Raw genomic sequence first — 20,366 nt, 5'->3', positions numbered from 1 at the left:
ATTTCAGGTCCTGGAGTTTCTTTTAATGAGCTAATGAGTTGAATCAGGTGTGTTTGATTAGGGAGACACACAAAATGTGCAGTGCTGGGGGGCGCCCAGGACCAGGGTTGAGAAACACTGATCTAGACAATGTCATATTATACTGTATATATAGAGACCAAGCACTCAACAATTTACACTATTAAACTTCGAAACTTTATTCTACATTCATATTAACATCTATAGTGGCCTCAAAATGTATTCGGACAGTTAATTTCACCAAAAAAATTTAAATGAACACTAAGCCTTCTTGATAATGCAGTGTAAATGTACTGTACAGATAAGATAAGATGTACAGTGGCTCTAGAAAGTATTTGGACACGTATCCAGTGCCATTCATACATTTTTAAATTTGCCTTAAAGGCATAGTTAATGAAACAATGAAAATTCTGTCATTATTTACTCACCTTCATGTTGTTTCAAACCTGTATGACTTTCTTTTCTCTGCAGAACACAAAACATGATATTTTGAAGAATGTTTCAACAGTTTGTATTCATATAATGAAAGTCGGTGTTGTTTAGGACACCACTGACTTTCATTGTAAAAAAAAAACCAAACAAAAAAATCTTTCACTTATCTTTTGTGTTCTACAGAAGAAAAAATAAATACATCCAGGATATAAATGACATGAGGGTAAGTAAATGATGACTGAATTTAAATTTTTCCCTTTAAGTCCCACTTAAAAATGTATGAATGCCATACCATAAATGTCCAAATACTTTTTGGATCATATTGAGATCTTGTACAGTGAATTTACACTTCATTATTAAGTACTGCTACAGAATATGTTCCATTGATTGTATTCAGCTCCAAATCAATACATACATGCATTTCACACAATCTCTAGTGCAGGGATGTGTACATGCGAGCGCTTGTGTGTGTGTGTAACTTACGTCTGGTCGATGACGCAAGTCCTCCGCTCCTGCTGTTTGAGCTCCTCTCTGGCCTCCTCCAGGGCAGTGATGGATGTGGCCACGTGCAGGCTTGGCTCCAGGGGCCGATGCCGCTGCTGCTGCACATCCAGAGCTGGGCGAAAGGGCCCCTGACAGGTACGGGGGATAAGGTAAATGTTTTATTGCCCAGACCCGCCCGCCTCGTTATTGATGAGGCCCCTGTGGACGGCCAGCTGGACCCTCGAAAGCCCCAGTCTTTTCATCTAAGACATTAACACACCTGACCAGTGCTGATAATGATACCTTGACCATATAGTGAAGGCTCTGAAGAGGCAGAGGCATTAGAGACTTCAAGTAAATGCATTAGAATTTACTATCAAATCTACATACCAATATAGAATAGCCGTGTCAATAATTGTCTTTTTTTATTTGAAGGCAATATTTTAAATTTCCCCTCTGTAATTTATTTTCAGGGACATTTTTACTCTTATGAGGGCATTTTTGTGTGCTGTTTATTAATGTCAAACACTTCATTTGAATCAATCATTAAACTCATTTGCAAAAAAAAAATCTCAATCCGGACAGTTATGGCTGTTATTTGTGAAATTAAATTAACATCAGATATAAAAATTGGTGTACATAATGCATATATTATTCCACATTAATAACAGATTTTTAATAACTGATTGATCTATATGTTCTCAATCGCTTAACATCACATTACATTTCTGAAGTTTAGGCTTGCACATGCTCTATAAATAAAGTCTGACTTGACTTCTTAACCACATCACCAAACCACTATTATAGATAGATAAAAAGTACCACCTTTACACTATACCTTGGATTTAAATGGAAATACCTTGGCATATGAATATGGTAATCAAACAATACCATGGCACTTGTCCAAAATGAATGGCATTACCATGTTATACCATTCCTTTTAGACAGATATCATGGTACTGTCCCACAAGCCTCAGTTATTTTGAACATAAATACCCAACATGTTGACACACAAGCTTTCAGATGTGTTTAGTAGCCCAAATAGAAAGTTTTCCTTTTGAACTGGTGCAAACACACTTGCACGGCTCCACATGCATAACTTATTGTTTTGGTTACTCTTAGTTTAAATGTGACCTTCAGACATTGCTGCTTTTAATTCATGCTGGCACAACATTCTCTGCCCTTGATACTATCAAGACCAGATCAGCACCTGGCACTGACCAATCCCCTTACTTCCCCTAACAATACACATAATCAATCTATCACTCGCAGATGCTTATCACACAGGGAGAGATGCTCCACCTCAGACCACAAATAATTGGGAGAGAGAGAGAGATGGCATGAGGGAAGGGGAGGAGAGAGAAAGAGGGTGGGTGCTTATTCTGGGGTCTTTGTAAGGGCAAAATGTAGATAAATAATGCATCTTCATCTATTGCACATTGTGTGAAAGATGTGGCAGTTTTTTTTAATGAATTCCCACTAACTGGGCCCAGCTGGAGTGAAAAGCCAGCCCAGGGAGAAGAACTCGGGCTCTAATAAAAAGATATGACTCACGCTTCATTTCTGCTCACTTATGTTTTACATTAATAGAAACCAATAATAAGAACCAGTTACCATAAAAGTCATGGACCGTAAATAACACAAATGGCAAATACGTATCATCAAATCTCCCTCACAGCTGGACAAGATGACATGCTAGATTTAGAAGTACTTAAAGATATTCTTTATCGGGGCACCTTTACATGTTGCGGTATTCCCTTGCTGAGAGTCCCTTAATGGGATCCATGGAATAAAGGGGCTTGGGTTGACAGGCGTGCTTATCACCGGTTATCTGGCTGTCTAAATGCTTTGGTGGTATCCAGGCAAGAAGGGAGGCACGTTTAATGATATTATTCCATTTTTACGGCAAGTTTTTTTTAAATGATCTCAGGGTGGCAATAAATCCTGGCTTTAATCATAGTTATCTCAAGATCTCTTTTGTTATTTGTCAGGCCATTTCATTGGTAGAATCTAGATGGACGTCAACAAATGCTTTGAGTTGATAAAACATCCCAGTAAGAGTTGGTGGAACATTTGTTATTAATATAAATGAAGATTTTAGCACGAGTTAGCTAAAAGACAAATACATGTTCCTAAAACAACTTCAACGTCAGCTTTTTGCCTGAATTTCAGAACAATATAGGCGATATTTCACCCAAAATAAAAATGTCATTATTTACTGACCCATGTTGATCTAAATCCATATGACTAAGCATGTTTTTGTAGAATGTCCTTACGATATTAGGGCACTGGAGCTATTAAGCTTCAAACAAGACTAAAACGTGCCATGAAAGTATCATAAAAGTGGTCCATACAACTTGTGCACTATATTCCAAGTTTTATGAAGTCATGAGAATTGAGAATCAGTTAGTTATGATTCATGAACAAATCATTCAGAACAGTTTTGTAAACTGGATCAACTGATACATTGAAGAGATCTGACTCATAAAAAAACATTTGTTCATGAATAAGACATCGCTACTCATTAAAACAACAAGGACAGCTAGTACAGAAGTCAAGATTTTCAGCGAATAACAACAATTATATTGTATGACTTTAGAAGTCTTGAAATAAAGCACACAAGCCATATTGATTGCTTTTTTGACTATTTTTCATCTCTTTTGAAGCTTGAAAGTACTCTCGTGTTCCACTAAAGAAAGAGCAATATACATTTTTGGAACAAGATCAGGAACAGTAAATGAAGACAATTTAATTATTTTGTATTTTTTTGCATTAACTATTCCTTTAAGGGCAATGTCTCACCTGTGGCTTTTTGTGAATGGGTGGTAGTCGCTCCCAGTTTTGCATCAGGTTAGAGAGATCAGGGGTTATATAAGGGGTCTTCCTCTCTTTAGGAGCCGATCGCACTAGAAGTGGCTTCACTTTTCTCAGTCTCAGCTCCATCTCATCGGGTTCTGCTCTGAACGGTGAATTGAAAACACCTGGACACTAAGATAAGCACACAAACACAACAATCCACCAGTTTGGATAAGCAAGGTGAACAAAACAATGTTATGCTTCTGTTGGCATAATGAAGAGAAAGTCTGTTTCTCTAAATGACTGCCCTTAAACCTTGCAGAGCAAACCTCCAAACACATCCTCATGCCCTCTTTAATAACTCATTTGCTAGCAATGGACTGGTAACAGCTTCCATTGTACCTCTCATCATAGGTATCCATGCAAAGCCTACAGCAAAACACATTTAGCTTTCAGGAAAAGGAACCCACTTTATTCGGTCGACCACAGCAAAACAATTATACTTGTCACCTCCCCTGAATGGACACACATCCATCACTCTGGCATGTGTCATGTCTGCTATCTAACTATGAGCTGTCTGATCTTACCGTAGCACTTCGGTGGTTCTTGGTTTGGCCTGAGGAATAACAGCTAGAATAATTAGTCTCTAATCAGACGATTCCTCATATGTGCTTAATTAGCAGCGGGAGCTTTTTAAGCTTTATTACTATATATGTTAATAACTTTTACAGGTAATATTCTTCAGTAAGGCTCCTGCACCCATTTGGATAGTGTAGCTTTGGGTGTCACATGGTGGGGGGTACACCAGAAACTCCCAACTTGCCTCGGACTTACAGGAAAAGAGCAATGATGTTGACCCTCGTACCGAGGAACTACATCTATGTCAGCGCAGCCACTTTTGTCCAGTGGAATTTTCTCTGGTTAACGATGAACCATGGGAGACCCATCCATTTCACGGAGACAAGGTCAGACTGTGGGAACATAAGTTGCCCAGCGTAGAGACAGAGAGAGTGAGAATGAGAAAAGCAGGAGGGGGAAAGAGAGAATGAGAAAACTCGAAAGAGTGTTAAACCTTTCCTGCACTGACAAGCACTTAAGTCTGAGTTTTGTGCTTTAAATGACTGTCCTCTTTTGGATGTACTGTCAGTCATAAATAAATGTGCATGTTTGGGGTCAGTAATATTTTTTTTAATTGATCAAAAGTGACATTTAAGACTTTTAAAAAATGGTTAAACAATATTTAAAATAAATTCTGTTCCTTTGAACTTTCTATTTATTAAATAACCCTGAAACAAAATTATCATGGTTTCCACAAATATATTAAGCAGAACAACTGCATTCAAAATTGATGATATTAATAAATGCTTTTTAAGCACCAAGCACCAGCATATTAAAAGGATGTTTTAAGGATCACGTGACAGTGAAGACTGGAGTTATGACTGCTGAAAATTCAGCTTTGCTATGACAGGAATAAATTACATTTTAAAATGTAATTTTATATAAATAAAATATATGTAAAACAGAAAACAGTTAGTTCACAATATTACTGTTTTGTTTAAATTAAATGCAGCGTTGGTGAGCATAAGATACTTTTTAAACATTTAAAAATGTTACCAGCCCCGAAATTTAAATGATAATATCTCAGTAACCATTTCTTACTAATAATAATCATTTAAAGCATTGTTTTAACACATATTCAATTATAAAATGTTTATCTGATCATTAGTTTATTTCAAATAGATAGAAATTATAATTTGTTTCCATTATAAATGTTTTTCTTGTGGTCCACGGTCCTTTTCCCTTGTTGAATACCCTGGTGTTATATGAATTATATTTACAAAATACTTTTGTCAGCATAGAAATACTTCCAGTAATCAGATTTTTCTAAATGTTTTTATAATAATGTTCTTTTTTTTATAAAAATAATAAATGTAATTTTATAAAATATTTTTTTCTAAATAATTTCAATGGGACAAAAAGGGAATAAAAAACAAAATGTCTCAAGGTGCACAGTAACCAAAAAAGAAGAAGAAGAAAAAAAATCTGGTGACTAGTAAACTAGTCAATCCCAGCATCCCTGTCCCACACACCCTTCTTTTTCTCCTTATCTCCCTCTAAAGCATCTTTTAACTAGCATGTGGTCCCTCGCATCTGTTGTCCATTAGCCATTAGCTGATGTGTATTATTTCTTGGTTTCAGACTGCAGGCAGCTGGCAGTAATGTCCTCTTGCCCTGTTCGCGGCACTAAGCGTCCAGTGACCAGAGCAGAAACATGGGCATGAGCGGTGTGGCCACAGGAGGTTGTGATGACCATAAAAGCATGAAGGAGAGGCCACAAAATGAAATATCTGCTCACCACACACTGCTGCTGAATCAACAACGGCCAGAGCACTTCATCATAATTATCAAGACACATTATAGCCAGAGGGATTTCTGAAAAGAATATATATATCAGCAGATGATTGCAGCAGTTAGGAGCCCTGCTGTATTAAGAATAAACGCAGGTCTTCATACTCCATACCTACACAGTTTCTTTTCAATCAGTGACCTCAAATAAATGCACATATATGTATGCCAGATATACGTACATCATGTGCATCTCATTGATTCGCCACTGACCTGTTTAGTGCTCAGGAGGAAGTGGAGTCTCTGAGCCTGGATGTTTTTCTCTTTTTCCAGAGTGATCCGTTCTCTCTCTCTCCTCTGGAGCTCTGCAAATTCCTCCACGTCTCTCCTGGGAAGCAGAGAACAGTACACATAAACCTACAGTTTTTTCATCTTACTCTTCTGTAAACTCTTGTCTTAGTCCCAAGACATCAGACGATGTTCAATACTCTTGTCGGCTGTTCAAGAGAACAGCATGGCTGATATAATAATAGTACAACAATCTGAATTCTTGTGATTATTTCATTCTGATACATGACACACGTTTGCAAAACTGTATTTTTTTTAATTTTTGTTATTTATATGATAATACATATAAACCTAATTGAACATCAATTCATATTTTCTACCACTACATGTATGCCTGTGCTAGAGTAAGCATAAAATAAAATAATGAACATAAAATGCACAAAATACTTTCTGTTACATAGTTATTTTGCTCTGTGCACTGACCTTTAAAAATCACCTCACTTTTCCTATGATGCATTTTTCTCTCTCCGTAAAAGTAAATCGCAAAATAAATCAAGTATGCATGGTAGTCTGGGCTGTGAGTGTGTTTTCTGTTGTGGTCTGAGGTTGCAATGTTTGCAACGCTGTCTGACCAGCCTCGGATTCTTTCGTGTGGCATCACGTTGTCTGTGTGACCTTTGCTAACCTATATCTCCCGCTTATTATTAATTGCACTGTAGTGGACAGAAGCCAAATAGATTTGTAACCGTGGAAGGGGATCTCGATCTGTGTCTAAGAGAAGGCTGGGGTAACACATAAACCTCATTAGTGTTGATGGGCCAGTAGAGAGACATGGGAGCAGCTAACACAGATGACCTTTGTGTGTCCTTAAACAACACAGCTATAAGCACCCTGTGCCCACTGAATTGCATCCACTTACTGTAGAATCCACCAGGTGCTAATCACCCTTACCTATCAATAGCTAGGCATGTGGTTTTCAGTCAAAAATACAAGCCGTTTACAGTAGACTTCAGTCTAGCTTGTTAGTTAGCTTTTTGCAACATGCCACATACCCACATATTTATTAATAATAGTAATAATATGTAGAAAGATATTCATTATCAACAATACATTAAATATGTATATACATATGACATCATTGTGTGTGTTCATATATATTATTTTTTAAATATTTTGTTTGATATATGAACAACACAGGATTATTATTAATTAAAACTAAAACCATAAAAAGCATTTTTGCTACTTGAAATAAAATAACTGTTAACTGAAATAAAGTTTTTTTATACTCAACTATTTAATTGCAGCTAGTTGCCAAGGCAATTTAGTTCAACTTGATTAACTAAAATAAGTAAAATAAAAATAAATACTATTATAAAAACTATAAAACATATATAGAAATATTAGGAAAAAGACGCCAAAACTAATAAAAATGACAAAAGCACACAAAATAATTACAAAAAGTAAATATAAATAAATAAAATATTTAAGAAAAACTACTAATAGTACTAATAGTATCACAGTGAAATTAAAATAACACAAATAATGGCACACTGAAGGAAAATCAATAAATTAGGCAGTGTTGCATATGAAGAATACTTACCGGAGTGCTTTTTGACATTTGTCATAATGGAATTACAGTATTATCTATAAATTCCCAAATTTCTGTTTGCTGTAATTTAATTGAAAAAAATTGTAAAGACCAACAAAAGCTGTTTATAAGAGAAATTTTGAAATAAACAAAATATGATTAATTAGCAGAATTTAAATGCTTTAAAGGTGGTAAACATTAAGATCAATTTGCCCATAAAATGGGATTTAGTATACTTCTCTGTAATGAATGCAGTAATTTGTGTGATTAAGCATATGCATATCGCGGCCTGTGTATTTTGGAGTCTTGCTTTGATAAAAGACCTGCCCTAAATACTATGAAATGTTTATAAAGAAAAAAAAAATTAATAAGGCCTGCAGTTAAGGAGTGAGTTTCACAGATGTCCTTGAAAGGGACACGAGAGCAGAAAAAGTAGCCTGAGCAATGGGAGTCCATAAATTCCCTCTGTGCTTCCAAAGAGTTAAAGATTTGCCATGCTCAAACATTACAGAGAGAAATTTATCTGATTATGGCAGTAATAATTACCCAGCTGTTTATTACAGATAGAGAAATAATTCATGCAGGCAATAGGCCATGGTGGCAATGACACTCCACATTTAGTAAATATGCAAGCCGCTCAGTTCTAATTACTCAAGCCCAGAGGAAGCCCTTATTACGTGCTGGAACTTTAAGTGTCTTCTTGACAAGTGATAAATTGTTACATTGCACAAACTCTTGCTGTGGAATTGCTGTGGTGAACCCGGGTCTTGACTTCATTAAGGTATGCAGAGAAGGACAACTGAATGAAGATGGACACTGGAACATAGCGGGCCTTGTCGTCAGGATAGAGCTAATGAAACGACACAGATCATTTTGAACAAGGAGGGGGGATCCTTCACTGCTGGCAGGGAGAGAGAATGAGAGAGAGGGGCCGCCCTGACACGGGTAGTCGCTGGCCTTCTATCATTGGCATGCCGGACTGGTCTGCTTGTGCTAAATGGGAACCATTAGGAAAATTTTGAATAATTTATTCAGGCGCCGGAGCTGTACGGATTAAAATCCTGGCACCGAGACCTTTTGAGGGGTGACTAATCAGTCAGTGGGTGATCCTGAGCCCAACGTGGAACAGATTGTCAGAATCAGCGCAGTGATCTTTCACTTCGGATCTTTGACTGATTCATCATGACCTCACAAGCGTTACACAAACAACTAATTAATGCACTAGCAGACAGAGTCAGAAGGACAGGCGAACAAAACAATGGGATGTTGTTTGTAAAACACAGTTGGACAGATATCAAAAACTCACTGGGACAAGAGTTTCTATTCCCACAAATAACTGTTTAATACTAACCAGGCAGATTGATCAGACAATGACCAATTCTGAGATAATCAAACGAGCCAATAGCTAAATAATTAAAATGTAAATTTTACTTACTTGCACCACTTGTCATGTTTTTAATATATATAAATCAGTGTTTCACAATATATAGATATTAGGGCTGTCAGTCAACAAAATAATCAAATTAATTACATTAAAGGCTGATGAATTGATTTAATCACACTTTTTTGCCATGATTTTAAGTTAAAAAAATGTGAATTAAATTGACAATGCTAATAGATACAATTACAGCATTCTATTTTATGTGACCTCAGCATCTGTATGGCTTACTGAAAAATATGTTTACAATATATTGCGCTAAATTTTGGCCTCTTCCAAAACAGGAAATAGAAAAGAGAAAAAAAGCTTACATTATACAGTATAAGACACAGTGCTGTACATGATGGCCCAATGTTTTTATAGAGAAATGCAATGTGTTAACGTGATTCATAGGTGAGAAACCCCATTAAAAGAGAACATTCCCACTTAAAGAGAGGCTGGAGCAGGGAGATGGAGGGAGGGGGTGGGGTGTTGGGAGTCAGTGATCCAAGGAGCACTTAACAGATTTACATTTAATTTTAGCTAGACCCTTAAGATATTTTCCCACAAAATGTATTGGTCACATTAAAAAAAGTGACTTAATTTTTATCAAAAATAAAAGATGGCATCTTCCTTCAGCCCCTGAAGCAGGAACCTTTTTTTTTTATATATAAATGTGGGGGCATACGCAAATCAGAGGCTAATTTTGAGTTTCATAAAGTTATTCATTTTCAAGTAACCAGAGGCAATTTATGCATGACATGCTGCTAATGTATATGTCTGAGACATGCTGTTAAAGGCATGACATTCCTTTGTCTTTGCAAGAATTTAATGGTCATCTGTGAACATTAGTCTAATGTAATATTATGTACAAATATTACTTTATTTGGAGCTGTACATGTATAAAAATGTATTTTTTTCACCTGATGTGTTCATTCTTCGTTGTCAGTCTCTCCAAATATCTCTTGCGTGCATAATAATTGTGTACATACTTCCTCACATAATAGCCCCGCCATCTCTGCTGTATCTGCAAAAGAAATGTCATTTTTGATTATGATTACATATACCTAATTATTATTATTTATTATTTCCTTTATTATTTCACTGTATGGCAGATAAAGAGTATGCAATTGAGTTATATTTGAGACTGTAAAAAGTATTTAAAAGTTAAATTCCTAAAAGACAAATCAAAGTCAGAGCAAATTAAAGAAGCCCCTGTCACTTTAGAGCTTGCAGTTATTGTCACTCCATGAAGAATGAGAGTGATAGTTAGTGCCACCATGACAGCACCACCGAGCACCCAAAACAAAAAGGACAGATGTCCTTCAGGCTAATTAGGTACTTAAAACAATAGCAGGTGAAAAAAAATAATAAGGCAAAAACTAAACAAAACAAGAATTGCCATTGATCAGTTGTCAATAGATAATTTTAAATAAAGTAATTGCAGGCTTGGTTTCTGAGTTGTTTGTGACCTCTTAGACTAGTAAAATCAATGATGCATATTGCTCAATTAGATCTAATACAAATCGGGCCTTGCTTGTAAACACTGATTTCTATTAAAAGGCTAACATATTGGCTTTCGGTAAAGAGCATGATAAACACTTTATAGAATAAAGGAAATGGCTAAAAAGAAGCGCAATGCTAAAGCTTCAATGTCTGTTGTTTTCAGCTTTAATGGACAAGGGTGAGGAGGAGCAATGACCTTGTTTCGCAACTGATTAGATGCAAACTACAGACTTTTTTGAATACGGGCAATCAATTCAATACAACATATCTATCCATCCATCCATCCAATCTGCGATACGTGGTAATTTTTACATTTACATTTAGTCATTTAGCAGACGCTTTTATCCAAAGCGACTTACAAATGAGGACAATAAAAACAGTCAAAACTAACAAAAGAGCAACAATATATAAGTGCAAATGACAAGTCTCGGTTAGCCTAACGTAGTACACGTAGCAAGGTGTATATATTATACACACACATATACACACACACACACACACACACACACACACACACAAAGAAAAACAAGCAGATAGAATAGAAAAAATAGAAAGCTAGTGTTTGTGAGTTGAGTTAGTTGGGCAGGTCATTCCACCAGGAGGGAACAGTTAATGAAAAAGTCAGTGAAAGTGATTTTGTGCCTCTTTGAGATGGCACAAAAACGTTTATAATTTTGTTAATTTTTAACAAAATAAGCGGGAGATCATAATTGCAAATTCTGCTAGGTGTATGTAAACATAAGGCCACAGTTGTATAAATTGGCATTCATTAGCAAACCTCATACATACTTTCCCATGAAGCTTTCCAAACTCAAAAAGAACAATTGACAGTCCATTTTTCCCATCCAACACACCCAGTCTGTGCTTGAAACAGATCCTTCAGTGACTGTTTTCACAGTTGCCCTTTCTTTTTTTCCTTCAGCAGATTTTTACATTACCGGTGCTTCCCGGACATAGCACTCTATCTTTTACAAGGGCTATAAAAGCTGTCTGTCCTGTTGAACAGCTTCTGTTTGTGTCTAAAGTGGTGACAGGACCCTTAGTCTTATATTCTCTGACCCCTGAGAAGAGGTCAAGCTTCATGTTTCAAATTAGACTCACGTAACAGAAGTGGGAGCAAAGAATACAGGGTGGGCCCTAGATTTACCACAAAAGATTTGCGTATAAATCACTCCCTCAGTTCACATTTCTTGTGATTTCCAATGATCACACTAGAAATACGCAATCCTCCATAAAAATGCAACATTCTTCAATAAGCTATGAAATTTTGTAAGACTTATAAAATTCTTTAAAAGTTTCACCTCAGGGAAAAACAATTGTAAAGCTAAAGTTTCTATGCATACCAATAGCTCTATAAAAGTGCCAATATATCACTCAAATATAAACTTGTTTGATTTATAGGCTGTGAAATAGAGCATGCTGAATTGATGTAGCTACCTTTTTACAACTAGGCCTTATAACAGATGAGAAAATACGATAGCAAATTTATTCATATTTGTATTTGACTTCTGTTAATATGCCAGTTTTTTTAAGAAGTCTTATGCTCACCAATTCTACAATTATTTCATCATTTTTATTTAATTATTTTCATTATTCAAAATCAGTAAAAACAATAATATTGTGAAATAAATAATTTAAAATAAATTTAAAATAACTGTTTTGTATTTAATATATTTTTAAATGCAATTAATTTTTGTGCTGGCAAAGCTGAATTTTCAGCAGCCATTACTCCAGTCTTCAGTGTCACATGATCCTTCAGAAATCACTCTAATATGCTGATTTGATGTGCAAGAAACATCTCTAACACCATTGAAAACAGTTGAGCTGCTTTGTGTGTGTGTGTGTGTGAGTGTTTTCAATTTAAATTTCAAAAGAACAGCATTGATTGTTATAGAAAACAATGTAAAGTTCTTCAATGTCACTTTTTGATCATTTTAATGCAAATTCAATGCAAGTAAATATCTTTATATATCACATTTATATATTTTATATATTTATAATAGCTTTGAAAACATGAAAAAAAAGTATTTTAAAAAGATTGAATATATTTAGGCATTTTTTTAATGTTATGCCCCACTTAACATTTCAATGCAGTTATTACAAACCAGTAAAATTTGTTTACAGATTTCATCCAAATCAAATGTGTGACCCACTGACTTTTCACTCACTAAACAGCAAGAGAAATATTTACCTTGACAGCCATCTTATTGTAGAAATTCATCTTCATGATAAAATATGCTGTCTGTGAAGAGAGGGAGATAGCATTACATTGTGACTGGGCCCTCTGATGTTTTCCCAACATGCGAGGAATAAAATCCTCTTTATACATAATACATAAAATTCATGGAGACGCAGCAGCAGATAAGAGGGTGGAGTGGCAAGTCATACTTTGTATCGAAGGGAAGTGCCTGTTCTTAATATATAATGCAGACATGGCTGGGAAAATCTATGGAAGTCACACTGGTAACTAATGGAGATGTATGAAGGTAAAATGCTCTTCGCTGAGTTTGATAATCAATGGAATGCTGCTGAGGATGGACCGACTAAACACAGTCAGGAATATTCACAAGACACAAGGCACAAATGATTCACTCACTGCGGACACAAAAGATACTTGATATTGCTTCTCTACATGATAGTAGAGGAAAGATGTACATATTTTCAATTATAGGTGACAATAAATCAAACAAAAGGACACCATGTACAGTTTCCTTGCCTTTTATATATAAGATTTCATGGTAGTCTGTGATTTATTTTCTCTTAAAAAAAGTTACTCCTCAAATAAAGCAGAATTTCCATATTATACTTACTGGTTTTCCTGGATGTTATGTAAAAAAAACTAAAACAATAACTGTAACTGTACATTTTAGAAAGACATAAAATAGGCAACCAACTGTAGGTCATAATTGAACATACAGAAAAAACAGAGACAACAACATTTTCCTGAACAAATTAAATCTAATATAAAGTCTGTTCTCACAAAACCCTCAGGTTTTATTTTAGAAAATGAAGAAATGAAGATAAGAAAAATGTGTACTAATTTGTCAATACCTTTAAAAACATGGAGGAGATAAAAGCATTCCATTAAAAATCAATACGAATTGTCAAATTACAAACTTACGCCAGATGTATGTCAATCATGGCATGCCTGTTAACTGCTAAATGTTAATGAGGGTTATCATAATATAATCAATATTACATGTCTCCACAACTTACCTTTACCCTTTGTCTGAAAAGCGCCCGTGCAGTGAATCCACGCCATGTTTTTTGTATTAATGCTGCATTTTTATGCAGGTGACTGAAAAATAAAACAACACTCAGCAAGCTGTAATTATAGTTCTGTAATTTTAAACAGATTAAATCTAAACTTTTTTCCTCAAAGTCCCCTTTTTTCCCCTCTGCATGCCTGCGGTAGGTCTTTCTTGGACAACTGTACATTTGCATTCCTCATTAACCACCCTCTAAATGCATGTCTATGGCAACTCTGAACTCAACATGGCCATCAATTTCCAAAAGGCCATTTATAACTCCAAAAAATCAATGCGTATAGGGACGGTGGCAACCCTGGAGCTGCACTCAAGAAACCTAGATTGTGCTTAATTAGCCACTTAACACATTGATCAATTAACTAAAGTAATCTAAATTAACCTACTGTCTGGGAGTTTGTCTGCTCACTGCACAGAAATATGTTGAGGTTACACACTGTAGCGCCCGGTGCACTGGCTAATTCTTGCATGTAAAGACCAAATGCATTAGATTTAGGCTTCAGCAGCCACTTACAGGTATATGCTGAGAATATAGAATTATACGCCTGTCCTCATTTACACATCAGCCTACCCTATACAATATGGACAAATGTCACACCTATAGAGTGCAACAGTGCCCACCCACTTTTTCAGTGTTTGTATAATTCATTTTTCCCATAGGTATTTTAAAAGAGTTTTGTTAAAGAGTTAAAAGTCATGAATCAAACCAACCGGTTACAAGGTGAATCACAACATTACAAACTTTGATTTTAAGCAAAAAATTAAAAAAAGTGATATATTTTTGTATTAATGTTGCATTTTTATGCAGATGACTGATAAAAAACAGCAAGCTGTAAGTATAGTTCTGTACTTTATATATGATCATATATGAACCATATACTGTATACACACACACACACACACACACACACACACACACATATATACAGTATAACTGTATATATACAAGTTGTTTGCAGAATCATGGGTAATGTAGTTTTTAACCAAGAATTCCACTCTTAAACATGATTATTTAAATGGCTGATAGTTTCAACAACAGCATATCAATTAACAACCTTGTAGTTGATGTTAAAAATCTCTATGGAGAAAATGAATGGGATTTTTACTTTCAGACTCGATTATTGCACTCTCTTGCAACCTGCAATTAGATTTTATTTAAAAAAATAAATAAATAAAAATTAAATTACCTGATTACGATAGGTAAAACGTGTCTAAAACACTGCAGAAAACTATTATTTATTTATTTATGTCTTATGTAGCATAGGGAATGAACTGAAACAGGACTACCACTTACATTCCCTCTAAATAAGCGAATAAACAAACAAATAAATAAGTACATACATTAACTTAAAGAGTTAATTTTCTGTACATATTAAAGCTTGACCAACCGATCATATTGAGAGATGAAAATGAGATCTTACCTGAGGAATGCTCTCACCTGGCAGCCCCTGAACCAGCTCTGAATTCTGACCGCAGCCTCGTTCTCTTTCTGTCTGTTTTCCTCCGCGATCCTGTAACATGAGATGTTATATCTTAGGCGTTTTATCATTAGAATGTCATTATAAAGCATATATGTCTTATTTATTCTTTTCTAAAAACAGCTTTTTAAGTTTTTAACGTTTTGATATAACAAAACAATACACCACTGTTTTCAAATGTAACGAACCGAATAATTTGCGTTTTTTATTACCTGTTGCGGATAAAATATTGCTCTTTTATGTTATCAACCTGCTTGTAAAGTTTCTCAAGTCTCGCCATGTTTCCGGAAGTTTGTTGGTGTCCATGACAACGGAAGAGTCCGTGCGCGCGCGGGGTGGAGAGAGTGCTTGTCAGGCACGCGCAGGGAAGGAAGTGTCACGCGTTGACAGCTCTTTTTGAAGTTTGTTGGTAAGCAAAATTCTTGTCAACAGTTAAGTTTAATTTAAATCCCGTTATAAGTTATAATGTTATAAATCGTTACAAGTATGACAAACAATGTTTCAATAGCATGAATTGTTTGGGTTTGCATGTATTTACTTATTTGTGTTTTTATGATATTTCCTATTAGACAACCCGTTGCAAACAGTTAATTTATGCAAACCGTATTCAATATATTATACTGTATGTATTTAATGTGTATACAAGGAATGACATTACAGTAGGTAATGATGTGGTTGTTATTAATATTATTATAACAAAGCCCCTTATTGTTGTTTTTACTAGGATTTAACTTTTGTATGTTTACATATTGTACTGTATATTAATGTTTACTTCTTTAATTTCTGTTGTGTAATGTTTTATGTTAGGATAAATGCAGAGCACTAATTCCGAGTATGGGTAACCATACTTGGCCACATGTCACTTCACTACACTTTTTCTTTACAAATCAAAGTAAGGCCATATATATTTGATTATTTAAATCCTTGGTTCATGTAGTAAATGTACGCACTTCATAACATCCTGCAAGAGAAAAACAACACAGAAACATGATTTCAAACAGATCTTTTGAGAATTTCATCCATTTACTTCTCTCTGTTTTCAGATATTCTGTTTGAATCTGATAAAGGCAAGATACAAGACGTCCTGCGAGTTCCCGGCAATACAGATAACCACTGACAGACGCCAGCCAATTTGCTGTCCCGCCGCACCAGAGCAAAGCGCTAGAAATATGGGCAGAGGAGTGACCCTTTGGTTGTGTCGCCCATCCATCCGAACCCGGTGGTGGGCTGGCCACCGTGGTAATTGCCTGCGAAACAGTGTTTTGACAAGCCAGACGGGTGTAAGCCATCATTCTAGCAGCACGGTGATGAGGTGTCACCTGGAGAGAGCTGTTGAGAGCCCACATGTTTACATGCAGCCAGGTGACCCAATTTTGCCCTGCATCAGACCACCACTGCATTCTTCACATTGGTTTCACTTCTCTAGATCACACTTTGCTGATTATCACTTTGAATTGGTTGTCAGTGCCAAAGGCATCAAGGTTCTGGGAGGTTTTAATAGTCTGTATTGAAGCTCTTCAAAATAGTGGAAAATATTTATTTTTTGAGTGCGGGATTTTTCATATCTGTTGACTTATGAAAGATTCCACACTGGTACAAATAAATATAACACTTGTAAAAAAAAAAAGCTAATTATTATGATATGTTTGAAATGTAATGTTCCTATATAAAAGAAAGAACAAAAAAATGCCAGTTTTGCAAAATAATGAAATACCGTATGCAAGTACTGTAGATTTGTTGAAAATTTAATTCTAAACCGCCACATATTTTTATTTTTCCTCGCAATGTTGCAACCATGTAATTGCAATGATGGCCGTTATTGCTTTCGGATGATATCACCTTCCCCCTCTCCCTTTGTTTCCCTTAAAGGATAAAGGTGTGACTGTTCCGGTGCAAGAGAAAATCATATTTTTATTAGATGGCCTTTATCTGGGGAAAAGGTAATGAATTGAGTATTGTGTAAAATGGTTTAATCTGCAGGTGTTCTATCATTATTTGCAGTGTGGTTCCACTGAGACAGCAGTAATCCATTAAGAAGGGGGCTGATCCTACGAGGGGTTTGATGAAGTTGAAGCTCCTCTGCCCAATGCAGAAGGGCGTTTAGTGCTGCCGGCCCCACTGCTAGTGTGCAGGGATATATCACCTGCGTACTCACTGTTTCATCATAGCTCTCCGTTTCTCTACTCTCCAAACAGTCTTCGGTGCTTTAGACTGGGTGTCCAATGGAAAGGCAAACTCACCTTTTGTCCACTCAAAATATAAAAGAAAGGAATCTTTTATATGTTTCAAAAAGCTTAACTGATTATATTTCTACCCGGGTTTCTGCTGTTCTTAAAAAGGTCTTAATTTGGCCTAAAAAGGACTTAAATCGGAGCAGAAAGTCTTAAAGTCATGGCATTAAATGTTGGATGCACTGCAAAAAACTTCCTCTGTGGTTTTGTTTTGTTGCCCAATACAAATATCTAAAAATCTTAAAATAAGATACATTTAGGCCTACTTGAGATGCAAAATGAACATATGAAATTTTGTTTTCTGAGAAACTGAACAAAATTGAGTATATGCTTATAAGAAGACCAAACATCTGGCATTGGGAATGAGGCCCATTTTCTGAGCCCATTGGCAGATATTTGTTCTTGTTTTAATCATGAACTCCCTTCATTTTGATAATTTTTTCATAAAACAAGACTTCTTATATTATATCATTTTGCTTCTGAAGTAAATACAGTGCCTTGCGAAAGTATTCATACCCCTTAATTTTTTCCACGTTTTATGTTGCTGCCTTATTTTAAACTGTTTTAAATTACTTTTTAAATGATCAATCTACACACCATACACCATAATCGTAAAGCAAAAAGCAGGTTTTTAACATCTTTGCAAATTTTTTAAAATAAAAACCTAAAGGATTCCAATGCATAAGTATTCATACCTGGGTCATATCTGGGACAGTTGAAATTTAGCTCAGGAGCATTCGCTTAATCCTCTCCTCAGTGAATACACATGAAAACACACTTGGAATTTGCAAAACAGCACCTAAAGGACCCTCAGTCTGAAACCAGCTCTGCTCATCAACTGCAGAGTACCATCCCAAAAGTAAAGTGTGCTGGTAGCAGCCTCATACTGTGGTGCACTGTGGCTCATCAGAGTAGAAGAAAAGCTCATTGCACCAAAATATAGAGATAGCCTTAATGAAAACCCAGTCCAGAGCATTCAGAACCACAGACTGGGCAGAAGGTTCACCTTCCAACAGGACAATGACCCTAAGCACACAGCAAGAGTGGCTTATAGACAACGCTGTGAATGTCCTTGAGTGGCCTGGCCACAGCCTGAGCTTGAACCCAATCAAATATTTTTGGAGAAATCTGAAAATGTGCATCTGCCCCCATCCAACCTGACAGAGCTTGAGAACTGAAGAGGTGAAGAATGGCAGATAATTGCCAAATGCTGATGAGAAAAGCTTGTCGCATCAAGCAAAAAAGACTTGAGGCTATAAAGGTGCTTCAGCTAAATATTTAGTTAAGGGTATGTATACTTATGCAATGTGCTTATTTCAGTTTTTTTATAAATGTACTAAGTTGTGACAATTCTGTTTTTGCTTTGTCATTGTGGTGTATGGAGTGTATATTGATGTGGAAAAAAAGTAATTTAAAGCAGTTTAACAAGGCAGCAACATAACAAAACGTGAAAAAAAATGAAGGGGTACGAATACTTTTGCAAGGCACTGTATATCTTGATTTTAGAATCTTTAGACTTCCAATTTGAACTGGAAAGCAAGACAGAAATACTGATGATGAACTTTTATTGCAATGCGATCAGAAGGTGCAGTAAAATTTATTTCGATATAAAATAAAAAAAATGTAATGGAAATTATATTTAAAAACTTTAGATTTACATTTACATACGTTTACATTTACATTTAGAGACCATATTGATGCATTGTGTGTTCCATTAAATGTATTCCTTAAATTGTCTTTACTTAATCTCAGATAAGCCTTAAATCTTAAATTTACCTTCATAAAACCTGCAGAAACCCTGTTCTACTCTGTATGACTTCATTAGAAGCTTACAGTAGCATGCATGATGGGATTATCATGCAAGCTATAAGTGCAGCATGTACCGCCTGCTGCTTATAATTCATCATCAGGTAATTCATGTTATTTTCCATCCTCCTGTTTTGCATTTTCTTTCTTCCCTCTTCATCTTCTCCCGTTCTCTCTGGCAGACATAATATCAGCTATAGGAGTGCTCTTGTTTCATGTCCTGAAGAAAGGCTTAGCTTACGTTTGATTGAGGTCTTTCCTATCTCACACGAGCGCTGTGTTTGCGGATCCGGCACCAGAGAAGCAGATGCAAGGGCCTATTTGATGGCGGCAAATAATAAAACGTATAATTTGCGTTTGCAGTTTCTTCTCCACTGTATCGGGCGCACAGATGCTACTACACAGTTTTATTTGCCAAAAATCATATGGACTCTAGTTAATGGAATAGGGAGTGTTTGCCATCCAATTTTGAAGAGAGCTGAAGAGAAAATAAATCAAGCCATGTTCCTCTCTGTTATCTTGCTTTGGCTGTGAACGTCCACCGTAAGCACAAACTTGATTCTTTTTATCGTTTTACAATTCATCTGTCGGTTACCCCTTCATCTTGTGGCTGTTGTGTTGTTGTCATATAGGTATTGCGTAGAATGCCATGAAAAAACAATTTAAATTCTCCTGGGCAATGTTGCACCATAGTCATATTTCTGTGGTGTT

General features: G+C 35.8%; 1 protein-coding gene across 1 annotated transcript in view; it reads right to left on the bottom strand.

Moving 5' to 3' along the window:
* Positions 1 to 16,010, bottom strand: part of LOC107697725 (spermatogenesis-associated protein 17-like) — a 33,276-nt gene extending 17,266 nt beyond the window's left edge. Inside the window, exons 1-8 of the mRNA XM_016498551.1 lie at positions 15,831 to 16,010; positions 15,562 to 15,651; positions 14,091 to 14,172; positions 13,066 to 13,116; positions 10,292 to 10,395; positions 6,349 to 6,463; positions 3,736 to 3,921; positions 934 to 1,082 (exon numbers count right to left, since the gene is read on the bottom strand). Coding sequence (XP_016354037.1) covers positions 934 to 1,082; positions 3,736 to 3,921; positions 6,349 to 6,463; positions 10,292 to 10,395; positions 13,066 to 13,116; positions 14,091 to 14,172; positions 15,562 to 15,651; positions 15,831 to 15,898 — 845 coding nt within the window. The 5' untranslated portion in view covers positions 15,899 to 16,010. The remainder of the gene's footprint in view (positions 1 to 933; positions 1,083 to 3,735; positions 3,922 to 6,348; positions 6,464 to 10,291; positions 10,396 to 13,065; positions 13,117 to 14,090; positions 14,173 to 15,561; positions 15,652 to 15,830) is intronic.
* Positions 16,011 to 20,366: the final 4,356 nt, after the last annotated feature.

Source organism: Sinocyclocheilus anshuiensis, unplaced genomic scaffold (genome assembly GCF_001515605.1).
Source record: "Sinocyclocheilus anshuiensis isolate Anshui unplaced genomic scaffold, SAMN03320099.WGS_v1.1 scaffold446, whole genome shotgun sequence".
NCBI lineage: Eukaryota > Metazoa > Chordata > Actinopteri > Cypriniformes > Cyprinidae > Sinocyclocheilus > Sinocyclocheilus anshuiensis.
This window is presented reverse-complemented; position numbering and strand designations above follow the sequence as displayed.